Source organism: Urocampus carinirostris, chromosome 4 (genome assembly GCF_059441175.1).
Source record: "Urocampus carinirostris isolate Australia breed hairy pipefish chromosome 4, RoL_Ucar_1.0, whole genome shotgun sequence".
Lineage (NCBI taxonomy): Eukaryota > Metazoa > Chordata > Actinopteri > Syngnathiformes > Syngnathidae > Urocampus > Urocampus carinirostris.
Window position 1 is genome coordinate 6334197 of NC_142352.1, and position 12185 is coordinate 6346381.

General features: G+C 38.9%; 1 protein-coding gene across 1 annotated transcript in view; it reads right to left on the bottom strand.

Annotated features, from left to right (window-relative positions):
• The window catches only part of trpm7 (transient receptor potential cation channel, subfamily M, member 7), a 72853-nt gene that overhangs the window by 35707 nt on the left and 24961 nt on the right, over window positions 1-12185 (bottom strand). Inside the window, 6 exon segments of the mRNA XM_088333332.1 lie at window positions 5466-5538; window positions 6360-6483; window positions 7164-7338; window positions 8642-8813; window positions 8876-9000; window positions 10602-10815. Coding sequence (XP_088189458.1) covers window positions 5466-5538; window positions 6360-6483; window positions 7164-7338; window positions 8642-8813; window positions 8876-9000; window positions 10602-10815 — 883 coding nt within the window.

A 12185-nucleotide genomic window follows, 5' to 3' on the forward strand; every position in this document is an offset into this window, starting at 1 on the left:
TTTTAACACTCAATGAGTATTTTAAACATTTGTGCTACAAAATTTCAGTTGACGTAGTACAGGAAATAAAACGGTGTATAAAAGAATATTTCCAAATCAATGACAACAATGAGGTTTCTCCAACAATATTATGGGAAGGAGGGAAAGCTGTAATAAGGGGGAAATTAATAGAAATATCGTCCCGGCTGAAACGAATACGCTTAAAGAATCAGAAGGAATTGGAGGATAAGATTAAGGAACTAGAAGAAGAACATAAAAAAACACCAAATGAATCCAGATTACAGGTATTAAAAACAACCAGAAGCAAATTAGATGAACTTTTGACAAATAAAGCAGAAGGGGCTCTGCGCTTTGTGAACCAGAGATACTATGAAATGGGCAATAGAGCCAGTCGACTGCTAGCCTTCCAACTTAAAAAGGCCCAAACAGATAGAATTATATCACAAATAAAACATCCTATCTCTAAACAATGTTTAGTAAAACCCAAAGGTATAGCAGAAGCATTTGCAGATTATTATAAAGAATTATACAAGGACTCAGAAAATGACTTAGATAACTACACGGCACAAAACTTTTTAGGAAAACTACATTTACCAACACTAACAGGGGGGGATACATTAGAAATTATTCGCCCCATTACAAAACAGGAAATACAAGATACAATAAATAACTTAAAAATAAATAAATCACCAGGAACGGATGGATTCCCGGGGGTGTTCTACAAAAGCTTTAAGGAAGAATTAACACCAGTACTGCAGAAAGTATTTAACTATGCTCTAACAAAAGGAGATCCCCCCAAATCATGGTCGGAAGCCATCATAACAGTCCTGCACAAAGAAGGAAAAGACCCAATATTGTGTGAAAGCTATAGACCAGTTAGTTTACTTTGTAATGATCTAAAAATTCTTACAAGCATACTGGCAAAAAGAATGCAGAAATTTATTGCGAAATTAATTAGAAATGATCAAACAGGGTTTATTCCGGGAAGGCAGGGTGCAAACAATATTAGGAGGATACTAAACATAATTACGAGCACAAAATCTAAGACCCAACCCTCGATGTTACTGAGCTTGGATGCACAAAAAGCTTTCGATAGGGTGAAATGGAGCTTCTTACATCAATCACTTATAGCTTTTGGCTTCCCTCCAATATTTGTTGAATGGGTGAAAATTATCTATAAAAATCCGAAATCTCGTCTTAGAGTAAATGGTCACTGTTCAGATTTCTTTGAAATCAAAAGAGGAGTCCGGCAAGGGGATTGCTTAAGCCCACTCTTGTTTGCAATAAGCATAGAACCACTCGCAGAATCAATTAGACAAAATGAGCAAATAAGGGGGATATTGGATGAAGGAGGAACAGAACATAAAATATCATTGTTTGCAGACGACCTGTTGGTAATGCTGAAGGAACCTTCGTTATCAATACCACCACTGTTGGAGAGCCTTAAAATATATGGAGAAGTAGCTGGGTATTCAAATAACGAGAGCAAATCAATAGCAATGATGATATCAGGAAAATGTCCAACAGATGTGATTGAAAGGTTTGATTTTAAATGGACAAATAAAGGGTTTAAATATTTGGGGGTGACCATTACACCACATTCCACACAGCTGTTTGATGCAAATTATGGAATGTTGATAAAAGAAATAAGGAAAGATTTGGAAAAATGGGAAATTTTGCCCTTAAGTCTTATCGGCAGGATAGAAACAATCAGAATGAACATATTACCAAGACTATTATTTCTGTTTCAATCCCTTCCAATTCTGATCCCGGCATCCACATTTAAAATGTTAAATAAGTTAATAGCAAAATTCCTTTGGCAAAACAAGAAACCTAGAATAAAATACAAAACCCTGTTAGCTCCTAAAGAAAAGGGGGGCCTAGACCTACCCAATATTAAATATTACTATTGGGCAGCTCAAATTAAAGCACTCATCTTGTGGATTACAACAGACAAAGATGCGATATGGGTGGACATGGAGCAACGATCTTGTCCAAATATGCTGGTGGAATCGTTACCATACATATCAGTCACGAGGTGGAAGAAATTAAAAATCCAGAATGAATGGATTAAGGGAACTATTAAAACTTGGTCAACTATACAAAAAAAATTAAAAATATCAAGATCTGTGAATAGGGCTACCAAAATAGCGAAAAATCCAGACTTTAAACCTGGGGGTATGGAGGTAGGGTTTCAAAAATGGGCCCAAAAAGGACTGATGTTGATTACCCAAGTATTGGAAGCACAGGCAATGAAATCATTCGAACAACTCCAACAAGAGTTTGACCTACCCAGAAATGATTTTTACAAATATTTGCAACTAAGGCATTACCTCCAGAAACACGAGGAATGGGGTAAAATATGTAAGGAGCCAACTAAGGTAGAGGAATTATTAATATCGTATACAAAAGGACAATCAATAAAGGGGGTTATATCAAAACTATATAAAGCCCTGAGAATGGATCTCAGTAATGAGGACATGGCAGTTAAGGAAAAATGGGAACAAGAAACTAATGTAGCGATAAAAGACAACGAATGGGAAAAAACATTGAAAGAGGGACACAAAATAACCAACAGCCCGACATGGAGGGAGTTTGAATGGAAAGTAAAAATGCGATTCTTCTATACACCCTCTATCACTTCAAAATATAAAAATACCTCAAATCTATGCTGGCGTAACTGTGGGGGGGTCGGTGACTTTACGCATATTTTCTGGAATTGCCCTGTAATATTAAATTTTTGGAGAAGTATCCAGAGAGAAATAAAATTAATCACGGGCTGGGAGTTGCGGTTGGACCCAAAGGCTTACGTAATAGGAATTTTGCCAGAAGAATTACTATCTGGTCAACAGAAATATATACTAAGGGTAATGCTTCTGGTAGCAAAGAAAATGATCACAGTGTCCTGGCTGAAACCACAACCCTGACATAAAACAATGGAGAGACAAATTAAAGCAAATGTACATTATGGAAAAAATCACTGCAAGACTTCAACTGAAACTTGACCAATTTGAGAAAAGATGGAAGCCTATCACACAAATTTTACTTGATGTCTAAACACCTCCCCCTATTTATTATGTCCGTTGTTTTTTTTTTTTTTTTTTTTTTTTTTTTTTTTTTTTTTTTTGGGTGTATATTTTGATTTATTATTTTATATATATATATGTATGTATATATATATATATATATATATATTTCTTTTTGTATGGATGTATTGTATGAACATTTATTCTTCCTTTCTATTAATAGTATTTTTTTTCTTCTTTGTTGTTTCTTCTGTTATTTATGAGTGTGTCAAGTGTATATATTTTGTGTTGATGTATGATGGAGGAATCAAACCTCTGTCAAAATTGGTGTGAGAAATAAAAAGTTAAAAAAAAAAAAAAATTTCAGATGAGCGTCTGAGAGTAATTCCCAGTTTTTGTAAAGTAATCCTGAATGATGTCCCTGACAATCCTTATCAACTGCATATGCCCCGTGAGCTGGCTAAACGGATTAGCATGAATAAATCCAGTCCAGTCAATTACTCTGTGCTGGGTACAAGTATCGGGACACTTTCATTTCACATGCATATTACACCAAGTGAAACAGGTATAGAGTGTAAGCAAGAGAGGTTTGTGTTAATCCGAGTGATTCATGGATGTTCTTCCACAAGCAGTCCTTTATGCGCCCTCTTAAATCCACAGGAAACAGAACATGTTATTCTAAACTATTTTCATATAGTCGGATGCAGAAATAACTTGCAAAATGTCATAATATAGAGTTAAATTTCAATGGGGAATTAAAGACTCCGTTGATTCATTGATTTACTCCCTTTGTTCCCGTGTTTTGTCGTCTTACCACAACTTTATATGGGATGTGTGTACAGCAATCCAATTTCAAAGGATTTTATGGCAATGTTATTCCCACTTGCCCAACATTTCTTGTTTCAGCGCCAGTGATGATTTAACCGCCCACAAACTTCCCACTACACATCATGTCTGCTGAACACTGCTTGTGCGTCATCATTTAATACCAAGAGGAAAAAAGTGGAAACCAGACTTGAAGAATCTATTGGGTGGGTACTTGTTGAATTGTAAACAAATAGGAGTCTCCCCCAGTGTATTCCCGGAATACTATTATGCCACAAGTATTCATACTTGCTGTATCACGGTTTCAATACTTTGTGTATTTTCATCATACATTGAGTTCAACAGCATACAACAAACAGCAAATGCTATCATGGGGACAGGTCGCAGAGGGCTGTGTGTGTGGATTGTTATCGGGTCCGTGAAGAGACCGACGGCAACAGTGGGGCCGCAGGTCAGGTTTACTGCTATGGCTTTGTAAAAACTCTCACAAGCCACCCCTGCCTAGCCTGTATCTCACCAATGCCAGATACCTTACCCATGAAATGGATGACATGGAGCTACAACTCGTGGGAAACCAGAATATTTTTGCCGGTTGTATTTTGACAGAGACCTGGCTCAACCTAGCGTGCTGTTAGAGAGCTACTCTCTAAAGTGCTTTCTTATACTGAATGGAGAAGCCCTCGAATTTTGTTGTACTATTGTATGATGACTATTCATGCAACTGCAATTCTGTGTTCTCTGTTTTTATTTGAAGATCTCGGTTCATGGATCCCTTAAGCGCATGGCTTGTCAGGACACCAATGAGGACGCATCTCTAGACAGCCTTTTCTACTATTACTGGCCTGTTCTTAGGGGGAGACAATTCCATACAAACTAATGCCAACTGTGGTTAATCACAAGGGACGAAGAAATGCAATGGCAAAGCGTAGTCACCATAGAGCAGTGTCAGCATCACTTTTCAGCCATTTTCAAATCTTGCAAATACAACATTATCAAGGTTTTCAAGCACTCATGTGAACCCAGGCTATGGATCGGGGACCACTGATATCTTCAATCCGACATGGGATGAAAAGAGTGGGGACAATTAAACTAAGTCTGAAGGATTAGGGGAGATGTGGCATGCAGCTGTTAGAAGCAAATGGCGCTTACGAGGATGGGTTATTCTTTTACAGCAAGGACAAACCTTGGGTGGACAAATATTTGTTTGCGTGGATCAATCCTATCTTTCACCTTTGATCACCAAAGGCATTCTTCTCCTTTGTCCAAATAGTGAGGGTAAGAAATGATTCTCTAGTCATATGTTATTTCAGTAGCATCAAGTAAACTACATTTTGAGCTTTTTCGTGTTAGTGAAAAGACTCTTAAGTCTTAATGGAGTTTCAAAAGATGGCATCTGTAATAGCCAAGCACAGCCTGTGAATGCAGGGAACATGATCTCGCAGGCAAACTGGGCCAACGTGCTTCGAAAGCATATCAATAACAGAGCATAAACAGAGCGATAACAAGCACAGCCTTGAAATCTTATAGCTTTGACCTCAGTTGGACACTGAATAAACATGGCTTGGGCACAGAAATGTGCCTTTAATATTAAAAAGAAACAGGAATATCTCCTACCTTGGAGTAAGGCCTTAAGAATGGCAACATCAATGTCTTGGCTCTCCTCAGAGCTGATGTGAAACACCGTTATCTGTATTGAAGACATTCAAAATGTTGCGTTTGTACGGATTATTGAGATTTGTATTATAACATTTTATTTAATATATCGGACAGGAAATACATGTAATTGAAAATATATTAAAAAAAAATAATCTAAAAGTCGGGGAACGTCTGTAGTTACACATGTGTCCTAGTCAGGGTTGGGTAGGGTTACTTTAACTGGATTACTTTTGGATTACTCCAATACCAAATGCGCTGATAAAAGACAAAAGAAACTAAATATGAATAAAATTATGACTCACAACACGTGGTAAGCTTTCTCTCCTGGCTTTGATCTCTGGCAAAACTAACATAAAATGCGACAGACAAAATGAAAATAAATCCAAACCGCTTGCCGACATCATTTTTGCCGTTCCATGTATTGTTACTCCCCAAGCCTGCACAAAATTTAGTCATTTTATTCATATTTAGTTTATTTTGTCTTTTATCAGCATATTTGGTATTGGAGTAATCCAAAAGTAATTGAAAGTAATCCAGTTAAAGTAACCCTACCCAACCCTGGTCCTAGTGTTGCTTCGGCTTCACATGTACCAAAACTGTGGTTTAACCATATGACTTTGGAACGCCGCAGAGAAATATGTAATGGTCAAACTTGATCTCAGAGCCGTTATGTACTCATGAAAAGAACCAAATACGGCGCGTGAGCCATTGGTTCTCAACCACTGACCTAGAGTATTTTTTTTTACACTACCAATAACAATCACAATGATAAATGTCTAAGTAGGCCATGAGAAAACAAGGTTAGAAAATGTATAGTCATTTTTAAGCGGGTAATCTATCGCATCACTTTACCAATTCTTTCCTCTTCATACACTCCATCACAGTCTGAAAAAGGTGGATGGCATCGCTTTGACTGAAATTGAATGTTTTCTTGATGGTGGCGATGATGTCTGCCTCCACGCCGTCTGGTAGGCCGCTTCAGGAAAGGAAAACAATTGACAGGCAAATTAAGTCATTTGATCTCAGGAGCACTCTATAAAATACATGGATATACATTTACTAAAATATAAATGGTCAATTTGCTTGGAGATTTTACTGACTTCCACTGTTCAGCTGCATGGAGTAAAGAGTTACTGGCATGAATAAGTTGATTGATCCTAAGTTACTTTTATGTGAGGTACACAAACTATAAATGAATGCATTATTTTGGATTTGCCTCCTAAAACCAGACTTAATCAAATTCTCTCATGTGTAAGATTGAGGAGATCATTTTTTCCTCATGCCATGAGGCTCTTTAACTCCACCCGGGGGAGTAAAAGCCCACATTAAACCCCACCCCACATTTGCATATTACCCTATTTTTATGAGTGTGTGTATTTTCCGTAGCACTATTTAAATACTCTATAGCAAAACGTTATATTGGGTATTTTTGTATTCTATATCTTTTATTTTATTATTTTATTTTTCACCACAAGGATACTGCTGGAAGTGTGAATTTCCCTACGGGGATAAATAAAGTATCTATCTATCTATCTATCTATCTATCCAAGTGTCATGTGTTAAAATGTAGAGAACCAAAATTGCCAAAGGGAAACAAATCAAATTATTTGCAAGGAGAGGACACAACCACTTTCAAAACATCTGCAAATGTCTTACCCGCCTTCCTCAGTTTGCTTGTGGACGTAGGCGAGTATGTCAGCGGCTCGGCCCGTACCCTCACATACCACCACTGGGACGGGAGGGCTCTCTTGAAGGTAATCGAGCACGGTCAAAATCACGTTGGGGCCGCCTTCGAATATGAGTGCCACCACAGGAACACCCTGACCAATTCCTGTGAAGATAAAGAAGACGGCGAAAGAGCAGCTTGACATGATCCAGTGTTACATACGTGGTCAGCTGATCTACAATAGCATGGTGACAATGTTTTTCTTTTATGCCTGAAACCAGTGTCTGAAAATCAGCCATAAAGTTGCCTGCCCCATTTTTCTCAACTTGAAACACAACAAGACGACTCATCGCAAAAAAAGCCATTATTGCGCAGTATTAAGGATTGATAATCAGAATATATAACAGAACAACACTTTCAAATTAAGTTTATTGAACAATGTTACCTTTCCACGACGCTTTTCATGTACGTTTACGTTTTGTAGCGTCATCAATTTTCTTAGCTTCTTTTGAATCTTTCTTCTGGGGCTGAGGTTTTGGCTTGATTCCTAACCACTTCTCAATTTTTTTGTGTTCTCTGTGCGTCTACTTTGGAAAATGATATGCAAATGCACGACCTTATAACGCTCGGGAGAGCACAGTTATTTGAGGCAGGCTTCTGATTGGCTGCAGAGTATGCAAATTGCCTAACGGACCGGAATTCCGAAATTTCCAAACCGAACGAAGATTTCGAAAACAGAATAAAGCAAACTTTGGATTTGAAAAAAAATAAAAAATAAAATAAAAAGAGATGTTTTGTTAGTTGTACACCCGACGTAAAAGATGCACGCCCCAGGCGTCCGGGCTGAGGTAATTTCAGACACTGCTGAAACAATGGATTTGTTTTAGACTGTTGTGGCAAGCGCCCTCTTCTATGCGGCTGGTGTTGGGGAGGCAGCGCTAAGAAGAAGGATGCCTCTCGTCTTAATAAACTGGTGAAGAAAGCGAGCTCTGTTGTGGGCACAGAGCTGGAAACCCTGACAACTGTAGCTGAGAGACAGGCACTGAACAAGCTGCGGTCAATCATGGACAATTCATCTTATCCACTTCACAGTATCATCTCCAAACAGAAGAGCAGCTTCAGCGACAGACTGCTGTCACAGTCCTGTTCCACGGACAGACTGAGGAGATAATTTCTTCCTCATGCCATGAGGCTCTTTAACTCCACCCCGGGGAGTAAAAGCCCACATTAAACTCCACCCCCACATTTGCATATTACCCTTTTTTTATTACAGTGTGTATTTTCCGTAGCACTATTTAAATACTCTATATCAACACGTTATATTGGGTATTTTTGTATTCTATATATTTTATTTTATTATTTTTCAACACAAGGATACTGCTGGAAGTGTGAATTACCCTACGGGGATGAATAAAGTATCTATCTATCTAGATTCCTCTCCAGACCTCCTCTTCTTTGTTTCTCTTACGTGCGTGTATCCTTTGGAGGTTGATGTGCTTCTCCAGGTCCCTCCGCAGCTTGACCTCTGCACCGTACTTCCCCACTGTGCCATCGTCAACAAGGAGGAAATGTGAGTGGAGGTTGTTGAGAACGTTGAGTTTGCTGAGGGGGTTTAGTAACGTCTGGTACGGAGCAATAATCTGCGCCGAAAACGCAAAATCAGTCGCGTTTTTTTTAGATTCACTGTGACATGATGTCTTACGTCTCTCCCAATGAGGTCGGTCCTGTTTTCGATGACACCCCAGGAAGCAATACCAATAGTGCAAATCTTCTTTGATGAATGAGAACAGTGCTCTTTGAGGGCATCACCGACATGCTTTGCTACACCTTTGACAAAAAAGATCAAAACAAGGTCAAGTCAAGTCAACCGACTGAGACAGCATTGGGCGAATTTTAGAAATGCTGCGAAGATGAAAAAAGCTGTTCCAGTTAATATTCTTAACGTGTGTTCAAATATGACACCTAAAGAGTCACTCTGGGTGATATTACATTTGTCAATGTTCAGAGTTTTTGAGAACAAGTCACGGCATTTAGATGGACCAATAACTAGCATTTTGGTCTTTTAAAGAATTAAGGCGCAAGAAGTTGAGTGACATCAGCTCTTTTATCTCAGAGAGGCAGGCCTCCAAATTTCCACAGTTTATTGTGGCAGATTTCTCCATCGGAAGATATAGTTGAGCGTTATCTGCGTAGCAATGGAAACTGATATTATACTTGCAAAAAATATCACCTAATGGAAGCATGTCAATGCTGAAAAGAAGGGGGCCAAGTACTGAACCCTGCGGAACCTGTTTAAAATTATAAAGTGACGGATCACTAAATTGTGAAAAAATCCCTGGACAACCACCATGTCGAGCAGCTAAGATTTTCAGACCTTTAATATGTGACGTATTTACATGGAAATATTTTATACTTTGATAAATATAAAAAAAAAATGAATGCATCTGTATACAAGATGAGGGGAGTAATTGTTTGTTTACAAGTGTACGTAGTTTGTTAGAAGAAAAAAATCTATAATGTCTATTTGAAAATGTGTCTATTAGTCAAGTCACATTTGTATAGCACAGCGGTTGGGCAATCCAAAATGTAAAATGAGCCATATTGAACCCAAAAAGAAAAAGTTTGCAAAAAAATTAAAAGCCCTATTGTCATGTCCAGCATGGTCGCCGTGGCGACCGGCTGGCCCCACCCCCTGGGCACCGGCTGTAGCAGATCGTCTAATTTGCGTGTGTGCTTCTTAAAGGCGGGTTTTGGGGATTACCGGTTGCTGGTTCATTGCGTTTTCTGTTCTGCATTAATCTGTTCTGTTTGACTTGAGGAACCTGTGTTTGCCCGTTCTGAGTAAAAGCCTGTTTTGTGAGTATTCCTAGTCTGAGTTCCTGTTTGCCTGTAAGCCTGTTTTTGTTTTGTTTTGTCCCAGAGTGTTGAACAACTTTTATTTTGCTAAATAAAAGTAACTGGTCGTTACGCGATTGAGTTCATCCTTCCTGCCTCCGATCTGGTCCGGTCAGGTCAGCTGACACCTATATAAGCCTCCTTTTTACTTTTGTTGAGACAAATTCTGTATTGTATATGATCACAATTAATCATAAGGAAGCTATTTTCTACCAGCCTTGCATGTATTATGTATATGCGTTTTTATCTTTTATTGATGTTTACTATGTTTGTGTACTGTAACTCAATGCTAAATCGATTCCACCCTGGTCATCCTGGAAGGGATTACCACTTGTGAGGCCCCTTCTCAAAGTTTCTGAGGTTTTGAGTTTTTCCTTGCCCGCATGTTGGCTTGAGATCAGGCGATGGTGTAATTGTAATCCTGTGCAGTCCTTTGAGACATTTTTGTGATTAAGGGCTATACAAATAAATGTGACTTGACTATAAAACAACAATAACAAATCTGAAAACATCACTCTTTTCAAGACCCTGACCTGTGTTGACGCCCCCAGTGAGGATCCAGGCACCAGTGGTGACGGCGGCCTTGATGAGGCCCTTGCCGACCACTTGCTTGATGCGAGGGTGGAGCTCAAAATTTTGGACGCCCCCGTGGACAGAGATAAGAATTTTGGGCAGCTCCATGTGCCATTCCTTCAGCATCAGCCGCAGGATGCTCTCTGGACGAGTGTCGTAGGACAAACGCACATACTAAAAGAAAGGTAACAAACAAGCAAAATGTTAAAATTCTTAGAAAGTATCGGGTTAGATGGTTCCTAATCACGTGATCCACATCCGGGGAACCCGAATGGCGGCGACCATGATGGATGGGTATGTGTTGTTTACATTGACGTTTCGCTAGCACACTTCCCAGGATATGTAATCGTTCTCGAAAGGTCATGTTCTGTAGTTTATGTTTTGTCTTTCTCTGGAATTGTGCTATTTAATGTCTAAAGTAAATATTTTTTCACAATGAGTACAAGGCAGATGGTGTGTCTGTTGATTAGAATTCTGTAAAAAACTAGTTCAATGAGAGTTTAAGGCTGTATAATGGCCAGGATTGGGAGGGTCACTTAAAAAAAGTTATGCAATACAATTGCTTATTACCCGTTGAAAAATGTAATTCATAGCCTATTCCTAAAATCACAATATTGCAATAATGTAACTTAATGACTATTGATTACTTTTGCATGACTTCAATACCAATTATGCCAATAAAAGACAATATAAACGTAATATAATTAATTTCAAATATCTTTGTTTAAGATGAATGAACAATGTTACCTTGAAAAATAATAAGAGGAAACCAAGGTCAGGGAGTTGCTTATACTCCTACAAAAAATGCTTACATTTTAACCACCTAGTAGTTGGTTAAGAAAAATTAAATTTTCTCTTCCAATTGCAGACAAAAAAACGCTTGGTTTTAGTTTACTTCAAAGCCACATTAAGAACTAAATATTGTTTTAAACATAGTCTCACTGGTTTTCCCCTGCCGTATCGTGCAGGTTCCCTGCCATCCCTTGGAACACGTCTAAACATCCCATATCCTTTTACAACACCTCTCCACTCATTCCTATCACTAAAAAGAGCTCTAGCTTCCTCTTTAATTAGACCTCTTTCCTGGAGTGCACTCATAACACCATCCATCCACGTCAATCGCGGTCTTCCTCTTGGTCTCACTCCATTTACTTTGACAGCAAGGCAAAGTTAATCTATTGTCACATTATGTATATAGTAGTATGTACTTCGGGACCAGGTGGAAACATAGATTAGCCTGGAGAGGGGTTGGCGCCATCAGGCTGTACTTGCCCAAAACACACCACAGGAAATTATACCCCCATGACCCTAGTAGTTAGGGGATCCAACCAACCAAATTTGTTGACCTTTTCTATATTTAGGATTGTGGACGCGTTCTTAAGGATGGGCTGGGCACCCGTATGATGTGGCAGGGGTAAACCAGTGAAAGCTGTTTGGCCCTGCTGTTGAACAGAAGAGTGTGTTGTGACCCTGACCCGAGTGACATGGCCGCTCTCTGGTGTCCCGTTTCATCTGGAGGGACGAAAGCATGACCAACTTGGGTG